Below are 18,029 nucleotides of genomic sequence, written 5' to 3'. Positions count from 1 at the left end.
ACTCATGGTTTTTCACTTTCGCAGAGGTCCTGTACCCCTAACCCCAGCCAATGTGGAGGGCTGACTGTATACATAACACCCATGAAACAGAATAAATCCTTCTACTAGCTATCGTTTTATTTAATCAAAATAAAAGTTTTGCACTGAAATGTCAAAGACCTAACAATTTTCCCATCTTAACTGTCACTGCAGTTTGATATGAAATCTCAAAAAGTAATAGTCTGTATCAAATATTTTTTAAATAGGTAAATGAGAAATACATACCTCTGGACTGGTACAAGCAATGGATGCAAAGTTCTGTACGAAGCTTGGAGTGCAAGAGATGCTTTTTATTGTATGCTCATTACAATGAGTAACACATTTCAAAATAATAATAATAATCCCACATAACAGTGACAATCTTATTTTACAGCGTGTACATCATTTTTTTACAGCCACATAGAACACAAGTAGTTTTCTAAGGTTTCCCAAAGTTAACTTTCTGAAATTTAGAAATATTAAAAAAAAATTATTCTCAAGGAACTGATTCTCATCTGGTGCAAAAACAAAGTATGAACATTGTCCGAAACACAAAGCCACAATATAGTAGCATGAAGATACAATTTATCATGTGAATAGCTGTGTGCAAACATGAAGCAACTTAAAAAAATGTTTAAAAAAGGACACATTATATGCATAACATTTATGAACAGTTTTTAATTATTAAATAGCCCTAGACCAGCTTGTTATATTAAGCGCCATTTTGATTTGCAGCATGCTAACACAAAGCATTGTTTAAAGGGATGCATATTTCAAATGTATACACTGTAAACTGAAGATCCACCTCCAAACTCTAGTGGCAGCATATTGTTCTGGTTAAATACTGCATATATAACTTTTCTTACAGATTGAGAATGCATGTTCATAGAATGGTATACATTTTGTATGAATTCATTAAAAGGTGCAATTTTCATGTCTATACTGATTTTTAAAAACAAAACGAAGCAAATTGCAAATAAGGACCGTATTAATCCTACTTTGCCAGGAACACTGGTCCTAAAGATTCACCAGGCATTTCCAATGATTGTGTTCTTTCTATCTTGATACTTGTTTCTTTTTAAAAATGGAAGATAGTGAAGAAAAAAAAACAGCGCCGAGTCTTAGCACCATCAGCCGCACCCATCCGTTTTTCTTAAAGTAATAATTAGATCGGCCAAAATATATTTTGCCATATTTGCCATATTAAACATTCAACTGCAGGTTCAGATAAAAAGGGAAATTATACACGCACGCACACACATCTTTAACCTTAGCACCGAACAACACTTTTTGAGCTCAAAAACATAATGCTGTATTTTAAACACCGCATCCTGCAATAAAATAGGTTAGCAGCTTTGAAAAAATTGCTCTTTCAACCTAAATAAATGGAGACAAATGTTTCCTGCTGAAAAGTATGCTTGTTTTTAAAAAGAAAATGAAGGCCAGATTTCAAAATCTGACCAGTTCTGGAATACTGTTTCTGAGCACAATTAAAAATGCCGTGATGATTGGATTTCTATCCAGTGTCACTGTTCAAAAACCGCATATGGAAGACTTGCCTTTGCAAATCTTTGTAAAGAACTCCTGTCCCTGGTTTTCCTTGAGGAGATAAAATGGCGTTATTGATAAAGGGCTAAGATAACTGTCGTATTATTTCCTTTAGCTTAATAATGTATAATACTTTAAACAGAAGACATTCAAGGTCTCATTCTGCAGCTTCTCAGACATTCATTCCTCTCTATGCATTACTGTTCTTTAGGTTCTGATGAGCAACAATCATAGGGCCTATAAGCTCCCTTGTCAACCCTAATACTTTTTAAAGACTTTTAATACAAAGAATGTAAAGTTATGGTTTAATATCAAGCTTTGAAACCAGGAGAAACAGTTCATGAGAGTTTTTTCTTTCCCAATTAGCACATCACAGTTTCTACATTACTCCTTTCCACAGCTCAGAGGTTACATTAGAGCTTCTTTGTGGTGCCTCATTATATGCTGGTTTTTCTCTGATGGCCTACGGAATCCCTTTTTGCAGTACTCGCACCTGTGTGGATAGTCTTTTGTGTGTATCGATATGACGTGCCGCTTAAAACCCGATGCGTCTGTAGTGCTATACTCACAATACTGGCATTGGTAGACTTTCCTTCCACTGTGGGTCTTCATGTGCTTCTTTAGTTCTATCTGTTGCCTAAACCCCCTCTTGCAACGTTTGCATTTAAAAGGCAGGTCCTTGGTATGAACAGAGAGGATATGCCCGCTAAGTACAAAAGGATCGGACGTTTTAAAGTCACAGTGCCTACACTGATGGATCTTTTTACCTTTATGAGACTCACTGTGCTTTTTAAGCTCTGAGGGACGGTGGAAACCCTTTTCGCACACCTCACACTTGTGAGGAAAGTCTTTTGTGTGGACAGAGATGACGTGTCGCTTGAGGTCGCTCGAATTAGTGCTCTTGTGCTCGCAGTGCGAACACTGGTGAGTCTTATGCCCTTGAAACAGCTCCAAGTGCTCCTGCAGTTCTTTATCCTCTGCAAACGCCTGAGGGCAATGTTCACACTTAAAGGGTAGGTCGGTCACGTGCTTGGTTTTGATGTGCGTCTTCAGGTTGGACTGGTCGGCGCAACGGAAGACGCAGTGCTGGCACTGGTAGGGCTTCTCCCCTGTGTGGGTCCGCATGTGCTTTTTGAGTTCGGAAGGGTGGCGGAAGCCTTTCCCACACTCCACACAAACATGAGGGAAGTTCTTGCTGTGAACTGCGAGCAAGTGCCGGTTAAGCAGCCCTTGCTCCGCAGTCTCATAGTCACAATACTTGCACTTGTGCAATTTAGGCTCCTTATCCCTTAAGATCAGCTTATTGGAACTGAGAGGGCTTGCTTCTCTGTACCGCCTGGTGTACTCTGTGAATTCGTGGGTTTTGTCCACTTTGTTGATAAGCTTATGACTTTCCAGGTGATTGTGGAAGCTCACTTTCTTATTAGTTGTAAAATCACAGTCTGTGCACTGGTATTTCTTCTTAATCATGTGATCTGGGTGATTTTTCATATGTCTTTTCAAGAATCCTCTGGATTTGAATTTTTTCCCACATATGTGGCAAGGGTAGACGGTTAAAGGCTGCCCATCAGGACCTATTATAACAGCTGGTTTCAAATAAACAGGGAAAAAATGAAATAGATCACACAAACATACAAAAAAAATCCTGACATGAGCCAAGCATAATGCATTTTTAAACAACGCAAAGTATCCAATAGATTAAATAGTCAAAAATGCAATCATACACATGTATAGTCAGCAGTAAGCTCCAGTCAGTTCAATGGGACTTACTCCAAGGAAAGCGTCTGTAATAGATTATAAGCTTAACTTTTCGAGTCAAATACCTTCCTATACAATTATTAGTTGATCATAATTTTGTCAAGGCATGCTGCAATTTACTGTGGGCTCTTCGCTGTCTAAACTTTAACAAACATCCAATTTTAAGATTTCATTAAAGGTGCAAATCTAAACAGACTTAACTGAACTCAGTCAGCTTCTGAGAAGACATGCATAAGATTGCACTATAAGAAATGATGAAACATTGCACCTAGAAAGAAGAGGATGAGAGTCAAAGAAGAGTAGACCTTGTACCTAAATTTTGTTTCACTGTGAAAATCTAACTGATGCTAATGCAAAAGAACTACAGCCTTATTAAGTTTCAAATGGGTTACGCTCAGAAGAGATTTCACTGTACAGTCATGGTGATTATAGTTAATCCTTGTTACCTCTGCTAACAGAGGAAATCACTTTAAACTACCAAAAATTATTAATTTTAAAAGTTATACAATTATTCCAAACCAGGTACACAAAGAGCTTATTGTAGAAAATTACCACAAGCAACAATATTATATGGCTATTTTAAAAATGTATGTATATGCATACACACAAGATATCATTGTAATAAATAATCTGTGTTATAACATTTACGACAAAATTGGGAAAGTACAGCATGTGCCTCCAAAACCTCATTTATAAATATTAAGGTCAACGTACACTGTGCAGGTATTTGAGGCAGGTAAGGGAGGCTCCAGAATGACAAAAATGTCTCCTACAGTCCCTGAATCCTTTTCAGTTTATTTTGAAAATAAATCATAATATTAAAATTGCTCCTGGACCCCGTGTGTGTACATACGTGTAGCCCTCAAATCTGGAATTCATAAACATGGTGAAATTTACTTTTCCAATAAGTAATAAAAGGTTTCCAGTTTTCTCACCAATTAATACGTCTTTATTTATTTTAATAGTTACACAATACTAACTGGACAACAGCAGTAGAGTCATGCATGTTATTTTCCCAATCTTCTGCAACAGGCACATTTTCTGATCTTTTATATTTGACATAAAAGATTTTGCCTTCATTCATCATAGTAGCAAATTCCAAATTACTTCTTAGTACATACTAGTTGCCAAAATAGATTGAAGTTGTTATATTTAAGCATTTTGTTCTTGTACAACTTGGCACAATCACCATAAGAAAAAGAAGACATGTTGTTCCTGTCATGAACTTCCAACATACTGGATCATTATTTTGGAAATTCATGACTTCATTGGTGAGGGTAGTCCCTTCCATCAATGAAGATCACAACTATTCCAGACTATTGTTGTGTTCACAGTTGTTGTAGCCAATTAATCATCCTTCTAATGCAGAGTATCTCAAACTGTGCTCTTCCACGTGTTATGGACTTCAGCTCCCACAATTCCTAATAGCTGGTAAACTGGCTGGGATTTCTGGGAGCTGAAGTCCAAAACATCTGGAGGAGCACAGTTTGAGAAACACTGTTCTAATGGACCTCTCTGTACTTAGCAAGGGCAATTCTTAGATGGCAGACACATAGTCCATTAGACATGAAGTCTATATGAAGGCTTACCAGCTTTGCAAAATTTGCCAGAGCATGAGCTCTGCTGGGATACCCTAAGAGGCAGAATAGGACTTTGTGGAGTACTGGATCACTGCTAGTACTGGATCATTGCTGGCAATAAATTACAAATTCAGTTTAAGAAGCTTATGTATTCTGCAGGACCTGATATTAAGCAAACTTTTGTGGCAGGTATTTTGTGTGTTCAAAAGAGAGAAAGTTATTTCACGAACTGCTTCCTGCTCATTTCCCACCCACTAGGTCTCCTATCCAGATAACAAAACAAGAATGTGGCAACTACAGATATGCTAAATGGTATTGTAAGAAAATGATAAAATAACACTTAACAAACCTAATAAAATAAGAAACTATTCAAAATCTTGTGTCAGTTTCTTTTTACAAAACACTCAGAAATTGAAGCGTATGGGAAGAGACACTAACTACAAACTAGCCAAGAAAGATGTTTTACCTGTTTGCCACTGCCTTGCTTCCCCTCTTCTCCTTCTCTTGGCCTTCTGCTTAAGCAGTCTGTTTGTGCTAATGCTATCACAGATTTGCAGGTATTGTGTTGCATTACCATTTTTGTTTTCTAATCTTGCTTCCAAGTTGGTTCCTGATATGAAAAACACTCATCACAGTGTTGCAAGTGACTTCCTGATAAGAGCTTATTTAGAAATATGAAGTTTTTAAAGAAAGGCTCTTGGGTTTGCACCGAGACAGGCACAATGGGACTCTGCTTCATCACAAGATGCTAGAAGCATTAAAAATAGCCACATATAATTCTGTTTAATAAAACACACGGAAAGCAATGCTTTGTTATTATGTCTGTTTGTCTTAAGCACATTTTGACAGCTGAAAATGAAGGCAAAAACTGAACGAATGAATGAACAAACATCTAGTATAATTTTCATATACTGTATCCATATTTAGGTTGTGATCTTATGCACATTTACTTGGAAGCAAGTTCCACTGAACTGTGTGGGGTTTAGTTCCAATTAAACATGCTTTAGATGACCATACAAGCTTCTTAGGATGGAATATTAATTTATACCAGAAATAGCAGTGAGGTAGAAAGGCAGAAACAATTGGTACCTTGCTCCACAGCTCTTTATTGTAACACAATTCTCCCCACAACTTTCTCACTAGTAAAGAATTATACGGAGGGTTCTTTTTGCAATTTGAAAGCTGTGAACAGAGCTACTGAGTCCAATCTAAAAAGTGTATGTCCTTTTACATTTCATTATATATTAAGTACTAACTAGCCTTTCAATGTTCTCCTGAACCCAATATACTCATATAAAGGTCTTTATTACATTTTAATTGTTGAGCACATACTCACCTGATGTTTGACAGTCCTCATATCTCCTTGGCAATCTTCTATCATCTCCTATAAAAATGGTAGTTTAATAAAATAGTTCAAAATTAACAACTATTAAATTCTGAAAAGGTCTACCACTACAACCAGCAAAATAAAAGAAAGAAAAAAAGGTCAGATACTTAAAAAGTTTAAGAAATCACCAAGCAGTCGTGTATAAGTACTTTCTAAGACATGCCAAGCTAAAGGAAACTTCATATGTAATTTCAGCCAAACCTGTCCTCTACCCATAGGATTTGATGCCATTTGCTGCAAAATAAATCCTATAAATACACTTCCCATGCATTCTTCTTTACTAAGTATAGCACCATTTTAAAAATCAACTACACAAAGAAACATCAGTAAGTCTTTACACGTTTATGTGAAACTATGTAGACAAGAGTTCACTATATCTACAAAAAGCTCCTACTATCGGGAACCACTCATTATAAGGAATACATTAGGTTGCCTTATATTAGGTCAGACCACTGGTCTGTTTAGCTCAGTACTATTTACACTGATAGTTAGCTACTATAGTTTCAGACAGCAGTGTTTTTGATAATTACTTAAAAGAGATTTTTAACTAAAGATACAGGGAATTAAACCTAGGGACCATATATATAAAAAAATCCATAGTTTCCCACTGAAAAATGTTGTCAGGACGAAAAGCAAAACAAAATGAAAAAAAATGCAGTTTGTTTTCCTGACTTGAGACTGCGTCCTAATTTTATCAGTATTAAATTATTGGCTTCCATGGCAATATATGTAGACTTTGGCTTCATAAAATGGTTAAATAACAGATTGGCTCACCAAATTGATAATCTAGTATTAATTCCTTTTGACTGAAATATAATCCTTCTGCATTCTAAACTTGTCTATTTAAAACAAAAGACCAAATGTTCTTCTAAAATTCTCTGGAAAAGGAGCAAAATATAACAGCTGGAGTAAGAGAAGTATTACTTTCTGTAATTACAGAAAAAAAAATAAAGGCAAGTGCTTGACAAGTATTCACTGAGCAAGACCTGAGCTCCTCTTCTTACAATTAGTACCAAACTACAAAAGTTATACCTGAAGCATCATTTCAATCTACACCTGAACTAGGAAAACCTAAGAGCATTTTGACAGGAGCTTTGCAAAAAATTAATGCCACTTTTTACAACTTTTTTGTTGCTTTTTGCATATATAAAACATTTAACTTCTTTTCTAGGCAGAAAGTGGGTACATGTTCTCAGGCACACAGAAGCATGATATATGAAGTGCAAAGATGAAATGACTCTTATAAAGAGACCCTCGAGCATCCTACCATAAGCAGCAGCCCATGCAACAGGAACAAAAGTTTTATTCACACCCGATTCTTCAAGCTGTGCCTCAGGGAGTGACGTTGCTTCCTCTTCTCCCACAATGACCTCCATATACACTTCATCTGCTATTTCAGCACAACCTGGTTTTTTTTTTAAAAAAAAACAATATTTAATTAATGACATTATCTATACAATTTTAAACTTTACTCAAACCATTTTAATCACGCGTTAATATCCACTAAATCAACATCAGTTAGTCTATAGAGGGAATTTAATTTAGGATGGAAGACTCATGAAATGGTCTCGAAACAAATTCTCTGTCCAATACTAGAGTTGCATTCCTCTAAACATTTATCATGAAATTAGGTAATTTAGGAACATTTTGAGCTACATGTTCCAGAATGCTTCCAGCTTAGCTAATGACTCATATGTTATGTTCTGTTATTATTGTTATTTAAAGCCAATTGTATTGTTTAATCTATTTCTGTAAACCGCTCCGAGCCAAATTGGGGGTAGCGGTATACAAGTCCAATAAATAAATAATAAATATAATAAATATTCTCTCAGCCTGCATGTCCTGTGGCTTTCTGGCCGCTGAAACCCCAAAAATACACTTTTCTAAGATCTGTGAAATAAGCTGTGCTTAGGACACTAAGCAGGGCTTCATTCTCAATAAACATGCTTAGTAATGGAATGCAATGCTTTCTACTGCAAAATTTATCATGCTTTGTATGTGTGTGTGTGTGCCTTCAAGTCATCTTTCGACTTATGGTGACCTCATGAATTTAATACGGTTTTCTTAGGCAAGGAATGCTCAGAGGTGCTTGTATCAGCTCCTTTCTCTGTAGTATAGCTTTAGAGCACCTGGGACTCCTTGGTTATCTCCCATTGAAGTACTAACCGGGGCTTTCAAGATTATACAAGCTCAAGTGCTTTTGGGGGTATTTAGATATGGTCCCTGAGCACAAAACACTGACCCAGACATACTCTTCTTTTGAAATTATTTTCATTCACATAATATAGCGACACACACCACCCTGTTCTAGTGAAAACATGGCTACTAATTAAAAATTTATTTAGAATGCAAAGTACAAAGTACCTCAAGTAATTTTTGTAAGACAGTAAATTAAGTCAAGTTAAGTATTTTTTTTCTTACAGATGGGGGGGCTGAGTGGTTTACCTTGTCGATCTATTACATAAATGCTTAGGATAAAATCTAAACCAAGAACAGTAATTTTAAATATAAAAATGCAGTAAATATTATGGCTAAAATTATATTTAAAAAATTAAAAGCAACAACTGTTCTGTACATTTGGTTATGTTTCTTTGCTTTTAAAAAGGTGTTCACTGATATTAACAAACTGAGTATTAATTATCTAAATAATCTTTATTACACTTCTCAAGGAAAAACTTTCCATCGAGGAATAATACATAAGTTAACATGACTTTCTTTATTGCAGGAGGAAAAAAAAGAAACCAATAAATTATTTAAATTTTATGAATAGGCAGTGCAAACTTGTGTGAGTTTAGCCCAAAGAAACCCACTGACCTCAAAGGGGCCTATTCCCAAGATAATGTGCTTACATCCACTTACCTGGAAGGAAACACTACTGAACTCAAAAGGACTTGCTTTTGAGTAGACATATATAAGTGCACTGTGCAACCTGTAATAGTCAGACAACTGAATATCAGATCACAAGGTTCTGATGTGCCACGCAATGCATAATCATAGTACATTATGACTAGTTTTGTGATTAACAGAAACACTGGTTGTTTGAATTCCAGTTTATTTGCGAACTGGAGCATGCAGCCCTTTCTACGTGAAAAAATGTGTAGCTTAACTAAAAATCAGAGTACCCTAGTTGTTATTATTTCTATCTTCTTTCACAATGATCATGTAATAATGAAGAGAGAAAACCCATTCACATTTGCACATTGTAGCAATGGTACAAGATATAGCAAAACAACAAGGCTATTGCCTTAACAACATAAAAAATGTTGTTCTTACTAATATCTTCATCCTCTTGAGAGGAATCCTTAACAGCCATATAAACCATCTTCTCTCGCTGAACTCTGCCAACGCCTCCTTGCTCTAGAACTCCAGCTACAGAATGCCCATTATGAAAGTCACTCTCTGTTACAATTTCTGTTCCACCTTGAAGAGAAGGGATAATTTTCATGTGATAACATTTTTAACCGAAACCATAAAATGTTTCCATTTCTCTTCTGCGTGCTGAATGAAATAAAACGTCAACAAATACCATTAGGAAGACGATTGCACGGTGGGACAGCATTTTTTAATTTGTATACAGCATGACCAACTGTCATGGACTTAGCATATGACAGGCAGGAGCAAACCCAAGAGAGGATTTACAGGTCTTGAGGAGCAGGGAAGGTTCTGGAACTGGAGTGAGGTAAATGAGGCAGGAGCAGGGGGCATTGCATGCTATTTGGAATGTATGGGCACATCTCTCTTTCTTTTGTCAAGCAACTTCCTTTAGATTTCCTTGCTAAAGGAAATCTAACCAGAGCTTATTATAAAGGTATTCAGTTTACCTAACACAGACAGCTACATTTTGTCAAACATCTACCAACTACCCCAAATAGAATTTGAAACACGTACCTATTTCCACATCGTCCTCAGCCTCAGCTTTAAATATGTAAACTTTAATAACTTCAGAACCAAACCCATCATCTTTAGATACGTCATCGTGTGACACTTCAGTGCTGATTTTTAAGGGAGTGTTTCCAATATGATCTAGCTTTTCCCCAACATCATCCACTATAATAAAAAATACAGATCAGTTGAGGGTAAACACACAGCAATTACCAGCAATAATGCCTAAGCGTTTTAAATTATTTTAGGCACAACCCAACACGATGGCTATTACAAAGCTGGCATGCAAACCAATGACCTTTTTTGTAATTATTTTACTATTTCAAAAATCAACCAGTTTAACTTCACTAACACAAAGATCAGCAAGTACAATGTAAAAACATATACGGTATCTTATGTCTGATTGACCTAAAAAGCCACAGCATTTTGTTGTTACACTGTTGCTCTTTCTTCCTGTTCACAGTAATGAATATATGATGGGAATGCAATTTTTACCATTTTAAGATTTCAACTTTGACGTTATATTGCAAGATGCCAAACAAAAGTAATTGTATTATCACACAAATGTGGCTTGCTTTTCAAAACAATGCAGTGTAAAAGATGAAATGCTAATAAAACTAAATCAGTGCAAAAAGTTACTCAGTCGGCCAATAAGGATTGCAACAGATGTTAACATTTCTAATTCCTGTGGTCCTCTTTTGTATGTAAATCTTCTGTACAAACCTTAACCATGGCTAAGATATATGCTGAACTGACCTTAATAATGAATAGAGCTACCAGTAGTTTTTAAAAAATAAAATAAAACCTACAGAGTTTGTGCATGTTTGCAAAACTGAATAGTCATAAAATCCTATTCATTTTAACAGTTAAATATATATGTGTGTGTGTGTATGTATGTGTATTCATTTCAAAAGTTACATATGTATGTATGTATGTATGTGTGTGTGTGTATATATAGGGGCGGCATATATATGTGTGTATATAGGGGCGGCATATATATATATATATGCCGCCAAAACAAATATGATAAATCTACTCAATACATGACATTTTAGAAAACAACACTTACCACAGTTAGCAAAAATCATAAATCATAGCAGACCTTATAAAAAAAAAACAATTTCTGGTGGGAAAATATAATAGTCACACTGGAGGACCTAGGAAATGCCTAGAGGGGAAATATATTGCCAGATGTGGGTAAATGAAACTGTAGGTACTGTTACTGTAGATATAGGGGTCATAATGCAATTGAAATAAGGTACTAAATAGCATGTAGGTCAAATTAATTTTTCCTTGACCTTTTGCATTTTAAGATATGTCAAAGGGTATCTCAGCATGTTAAGACTGTGAGGATAACAACTTGAGATGATAATATAGATGCACAGCCCACTTATCCATTTTTATTTAAATGTCTGCTACTCTTATGGTAACAACATACAACTAAACCAGGCAATCAAGCTGTGTCTTCCAGACTCCTGATTCACCCATCCTTACCCTTAAAGAAAGGAAAATACACCTGAATTTAACACATTTCCATTAATGCTAAAATACAGAGACACTTGCAGAGGCATAAAAAGATCGCACAGATATAGATTAAATAAACATATCAGTTTTATGCATTATTTAATTCCACATATTTCCTCAGACTAAAATGGACCATCACGCTTTGGACAACATAGTTAAACCATAATGGGGAAAAAGAACAGAATAAAACAGAAAAAGTTGCCTGAGGTTATCAATATCCTAATAACCAAGTCACTGTGGAGATTTTAAAATACATTGCAAAAAATGCCTATTTAAAGAAGAAGAAAAGAACACCTTTACCACCTTTAACTTACCTTGCTTAGCAGTTTCCAGGTGTGAGATGTTCAGGTTCACTGTGGATTGCCAGCTCCTAATTCATGTGATGCCTCGGCCTGCACTATGCTGGTGATATGACACCCACCATAAAATAGCCCATGAAAAAGGCGCCAAAGTCTTACAGCTGTGCAAAATGTTTGAAGATTTGATTTTCTGAGTTTCTTTTACAGGGAACAGTATAGGAATGAATTTATAATGGTAGCAAACTACGCAACATCATACGGCAGGGGTGGATAACATTTAGCCAACATACCAGATGTGGCCCTTCTACTCATGCTCTGGTCCACAGCATCATTTCTGAGGACGCGGTCTGCGGCTTATGTGCCCATGACCCACACAATAAATCTACGGACTAGTAGCAACACATTCTCTAGCCCAGCCACCATACAACTGCATGGTTACTAGGAGCGGTGGAAGCCTATCAAAGTGGAAGCAGACTTGCTTGTTAGTTAGGGGAAATGGCTCAAAGCAAGACAAAGTTGTCCACCCCTGCTATGCTGTAATAGGTTTTTAAAAGGAGGTGGTGGTGGAATATTACCTTACCCCTAAAAGACCGCTCCAGTGTGGTTCTGTAGTGGGTATAGGATCACCAGCATTGTGCATGTAGTGTCATCGTATGGATCAAGAGCTAGCAATCCACTGTGGGAGTTTGAACATCACAAACCTGAAAAACAAAAGAAAAAAAGGGGAATGTTTTATTTTACTTGTACGACAATCATGTACCGGCTACCTCAGTTACATTTTCTGGGTTTTTATTTTGTTTTTGTGAACTGCTTTGCACATTATAAAATGTGGATGTTAAAAAAGGTTTAAAAGATGTACCTGTAATTTAAATCCATGTGCTGCATTTGGATTTCAAAAAGAAATCAAAGAATGCATTCCACAATTTTAAAAAGTCATGTGCATGAGAAGCTTTTTGTACTTTGGGAATGTCTTTTAAAAGCACACACTTATCCTCCCAGGGAGTAATTATTATAGACATGACAAACAGAACAGAGTTGGTTCTAGTTAAGAAATCTGTACAGTGTTCAAAAATGAGCAGGGGAGAGAGGGGATGATTGCTTTCTCTTTTGCCATACTAACAGCCAATTTAAGACTTTTTGATACTTGTTTAATTGGTAGCAAGGTTGCACAAAGTGCAACAGGACAAGTGGGTAATTTATCTGGCTCATCCAGGGACAGAGGTAAAACCATCTGAAAACACAAAAAAGCACTCATGCTACTCTTGGCCAAACCCCATTGATGTTAAATACTTTTTAATACTGGGAGGAAAAATCTCAACTGGATCTGTGCTGCAATATAGTTATATACCCCCATATAATACATGGAACTGGAGAGCTCTAGAGAAACATTAACTGTGATTAGAAGATACAGCCACCAGTATGGGAATAGATGAATCAATTTTTGGAGGGAGTAGAAGAAAGGAAAAACAGGAGGCAGACTACATGATCTTGAAGAATAGTCTAAATGTCTCAGTCATCATTGCTGAGTCTTATTTAGATCTCCATCCTATTGTTAGTTACAATTACAGTACTAAGTGAATCAACAGTAACCAGCAACTGATTCTATGGGTTTACTCCAGACAAGACTAACAGTAGGACTCAGACTGTAACAGTCTTTTTTCAACCTAGTCATTTCCATTTCTGCTATATTTATTGTGGCAGCCCTGTGACTCTACCCTAAATTCTTTCCAATTTCTTCCTTGAAACGAAAATACAATTATTTAAAAGATAACCTATACTTTAAATACTATATGAGTGAAGCAATGTTTCCTCTTAAGTTTGATCAAAAAAAGAATGCTCAAATTTACACCAATAACACTTTCTAAAGCATTAGATCACTTTTAGTTTAAGCAGTTTCAAACTCATATACCTTTCCTTCACTTACAAGATATCATTAAATAGTCTTCAGATGTGCTCTTGCCATCATCATCATCTTCTGTTTTTATAGTAACTGTAGAACCAGGAACAGTGCCAGCTGCCTGAATTACAGTTTCTGTATCTGAATTGGTTACAAGAACCTCTTCTGAAACCATCGTGGGGGAGTCAGCTCCTGACACAGAGTCTTGTACTACATGTTCCAAATGTCCATCGGACCCCGTAACAAGATCAGCGACAAAGACCTGATCAGGAACTCGAACAGTTTCTGTTATTAGATCAGAAGTCAATACGTGATCACTGGTATCTAGTGCTTCTTCAATAGCAACATCAGCTTCCAATACAGATTCGGGAACAATGACACCTTCTGTAACAACATCAGTTTCAGTTATGATATCAGGTCCTTGGACAACTTCAGCTGCTAAGCCATGATCAAGTGTTATTCCATCGTCTGTGACAACATCGGAGACCAAGACAGCTTCAGGGACTGATACAACAATATGATCTCCATCAATGTGAGCAGTACCAGTCATTCCAGCCACTGTGAAACAATTATGAATGAGAAAATATATTAATAGTTATATTGTTGTAATAAGTGGTATGCATCTTTGACTGATGAGTACAGTTATCTAGAGCAGTGCTTCCCAACCTTTGGTCCTCCAGGTATTTTGGACTTCAACTCCCACAATTCCTAACAGCTGGTAAGATGGCTGGGGCTTCTGCGAGTTGAAGTCCAAAGCAACTGGTTGGGAACTACTGATCATACTCATACTCAATTTTCTATTTATAGTTCCAAAAGGATATACTAATACAGAGTTCTGTAGTTTTTCAGACAATTTGTAGAGTATTTAAAGAGTTCAGATAAAATCACCAAAATGTAACTATGACTCAGTTTCTACTTTGGTCAAACCAGAACTAACTATATTTCTCCATGAACACAGGATATTTCCATTCGCTTTTAGTGAAGAGTAGGAACCATACATTCATAAAACTTGCTTCTGAGTGATCAAGCTTATGCTTGATTGCTCAGAAGCAACTAGCAGAAAATTGATGTCAGATGTCGCCTGCTGTTTATCAATATGGGAGATTTACAAACTTGCAAACCCCAAACAGAACTTAATGCAAAAGAAAAATATTTTGTGGATGTTTGTTGTGTGGCCGCTGCTTCAAACTGTATTAAATGGTCACTGTAGATGGGGGTCTTAGGCTCTTATCCCAAAATAACCCAAACCTCTTCTCAACTATAATATGTTTGTCATCCATGTCAAGAACTGTTAATTTACAATATAAAACAACTGATCAGCAAATAATTTGAATTAAAAATAGTGAAATGCTGTTGTTTTACCAAAATCCTGCATAATCATAGTGTGAGGCATTTTGGATTCCTGCAGTCCAAGGCTTCCGCCACCTGGATCCATAATCATATATGCTCATTCACGGACTGTAAAAGGAAAATTATACAGAAATTACTAGTTATACAATCAGTCTTATAATAATGTTTTATCACAGCGCAGAATTAAACTGTATTTAGAAAGCAGATATAATTTCCTCTCCCTTTTCCAGTGATTCCAGTCAGGAGCAAATAGATATAATGACAGATGTAGTAATAAAGGAACACCGAAATTTATTTAAAACTGTCCCCATCCAAGGTCCACCGCACTTACAGTGATATAGTTCTTCTGATTACTTGAATATATTTAGCTCCCCCCCCCCCATCTTAATACATTTTCTAATGAGAACATTCATAAAATCCAAAACCAAACAATTACAGACAGCCCCTGAGTTACAAACATCCGATTTAAAAAGGATTCAGTTAAGAACGGGGGTGAGTCAATAGAAAGTGAGAGAAATCTATCAAAAGGGAGGAGAAATTAACTCCTGGAAGAGTTATTATCATAGGGGAAAAGGTATCTCCAGTGATGCTTTATCACTAATCCTTGTTGCAAGTGGTGTGGAATACATCTCGCCACATTAAAACAGTGGACATGGCTCTTAATGAGACATGCTGCATTATCACAGGATGTCCATGCCTCACACCACTTGAGAAATTATACTTAGCCGGGAAGATGTCAAGCACCAATTGACATCTGCCAGGAAGCAGCAGCCAGCAATGAAAGGACCAAGGCATTGACATTTCCAACCCATCCCTGTTCGGATATCAGCCAGCACGAAAATGCCTTAAATCAAGAAATAGTTTTCTAAGATCTACAGAGTTCGCGCAAGAACACCTCAGCAAGCGAGAGTCCAAAAGTGGCAGGCTAAAACCCAAAACCTCAATCAGTGGCTGACGCCGGATGAGACTCTGTCCTGGGCACACAGGATAGGACACAGTATAAATACAAGTTTAATTTGTATTTATGTGGGTGAAATGTCAGGAAAGAATACTTCTGGCACATGGCCATACAGCCCGGAAAACACACAACAACCCTGTGATTCCAGCCATGAGAGCCTTCAACAAAACACAAATTTAATTTATTTTTCATATACACCATATACTCATTTTGTACATGTATATATTGAACCATCAGAAGACCGAGCAACTTGGAACTGCGCTCTGGCACCATGAAATGCAGAGCCAACCTTAAGAAATGGGGCTACAAAGTGGAGTCCACGACATGCAAGTGTGTAGAAGAGCAAACCACAGGCCACCTACTACAATGCAGTCTGACCCCTGCGACATGTACAATGGAGGACCTTCTTATAGCAACACCAGGGACACTTCAAATGGCTAGCTACTGATCAAAGCACATTTAGTATAATACCAAGGTTGTTTTTTAAAAAATGTATTTTCAAATACATCACAACTTGTACCCTCGGTATGGCTTCTGACACAATAAATAAATACCAATCTTTGCTTTCACACACGCTATTTTTTTGTATTCTGTATGTGTATGTTTTCATGTTTCATGCAGCGCTGAATATTGCCAATTTGGGAGCCGCTTTGAAGTCCCCTTCGGGGCTGAGATTGAGCGGAGCAAAAATTCAGCAATAAATAAATAAAGAACTCCTAGGCCCCTTCTACACAGCTGAATAAAATTCCACATTTTCAGCTTTGAACTGGAATATATGACAGTGGGAACTGGGAGCCCTTCCACACAGCCCTATATCCCAGAATATCAAAGCATAAAGTCCCACAATATTTGCTTTGAACTGGGTTATCTCAGTCCATACTCAGATAATGTGGGATTTTCTGCCTTGATATTCGAGGCGTTTCAGGTCTCAAAAGGAGGAGGGAGGGAGGGAGGCGCGCGAGTAGGGAGCGCGCGTGCGCGAGGCGGGGGCGCGCCTGCCTGTCTGCCTCTCCCCTCCCTGCACGCGCCCGCCCTCCTCCTCCTCTTCCTCTCGCTTCCAATCAGGTCCCGGGATGAGCAAACAATAACGCGGCGGCTCGTCTGCCAAAGGGGTGGGGTTGGACCTGGACCTGTCCTTCCTCGGGGCGGCAGGGCAGGGCAGGGCGCCAGCCCCGAAGAAGACAGAAAGAAAGAAAGACAGGCGGATGGATGGATAGTTGAGAGAGACAGGTCGCTGAGAGACAAAGGCTGGCGGAGAAAGAAGAGACAAGAGAGCAGGACGAAGGGCTTCACCCCTTGAAGGCTTCCCGCGAATAGAGAGAGAAGGGGCAGGATGGACGCGGTTAAAGAAAAGAGGGAGGGAAGGGGATACTCTTCCAAAGGGAGGCCTTCTCTCTGTCTTTCCGCCGGCGCCATTTTGTCAGGCCTCGGCCGGGCCTTCGCTGCGGCAGAGCAACAACCCCGCTTGTTTTCCCAAACCTACCTACGGCTGCCCGAAGCGTCCACGAAGCCAATAAACGCGAAGGAGGCCTCTTTTGTTGAGAAGGCCTCGTAGACCTCGCCCAGGCCTCTCCCCTCAGCCTCGGCGGGAATGACATGAAAACAAGCCCTCCGCCCTTATTTTTCCCCAGCGTTCTCCCCGTATTCTTCTCCCCCGTGCTCGCTCCTCACCTCGCTGGGTGGAGGCCGCAGGAAGGACCGCGAAGGCCGCTTTTTCGGGGCCTGGCATTCGGGGCCCGCCAGGTCTGAGGCCTGCACCAATCACAGGGCTTGGGCTGGGGAAGCGGCAGGCGGGCGAGGGAGGGAGGGAGTGCGCGTGCGCGAGGAA

At 38.1% G+C, this 18,029-nt stretch overlaps 1 protein-coding gene across 6 annotated transcripts; it reads right to left on the bottom strand.

The window, feature by feature from the left end:
- Positions 1-308: 308 nt before the first annotated feature.
- znf711 (zinc finger protein 711) lies at positions 309-18,018 on the bottom strand. Of its 6 annotated transcripts, none has more exons than XM_008114643.3 (9): positions 17,873-18,017; positions 15,256-15,351; positions 13,921-14,451; positions 10,180-10,338; positions 9,565-9,711; positions 7,559-7,696; positions 6,241-6,288; positions 5,371-5,514; positions 309-3,152 (listed from the first exon to the last, which is right to left on the bottom strand). In XM_008114643.3, exons 2-9 carry the CDS (start codon positions 15,332-15,334, stop codon positions 1,975-1,977), a joined length of 2,424 nt encoding a protein of 807 aa, XP_008112850.1. In that variant the 5' UTR covers positions 15,335-15,351; positions 17,873-18,017; the 3' UTR covers positions 309-1,974. The 6 variants fall into 6 exon arrangements, with proteins under 6 accessions (XP_008112850.1, XP_008112851.1, XP_008112852.1 ...); XM_008114644.3 differs by lacking the exon at positions 17,873-18,017 and adding an exon at positions 17,685-17,819; XM_008114645.3 differs by lacking the exon at positions 5,371-5,514 and having other exon boundaries at positions 17,873-18,018.
- Positions 18,019-18,029: the final 11 nt, after the last annotated feature.

Source organism: Anolis carolinensis, unplaced genomic scaffold (genome assembly GCF_035594765.1).
Source record: "Anolis carolinensis isolate JA03-04 unplaced genomic scaffold, rAnoCar3.1.pri scaffold_12, whole genome shotgun sequence".
Lineage (NCBI taxonomy): Eukaryota > Metazoa > Chordata > Lepidosauria > Squamata > Dactyloidae > Anolis > Anolis carolinensis.
The sequence above is the reverse complement of the archived record's forward strand: the minus strand, read 5'-3'. Positions and strand labels throughout refer to the sequence as shown.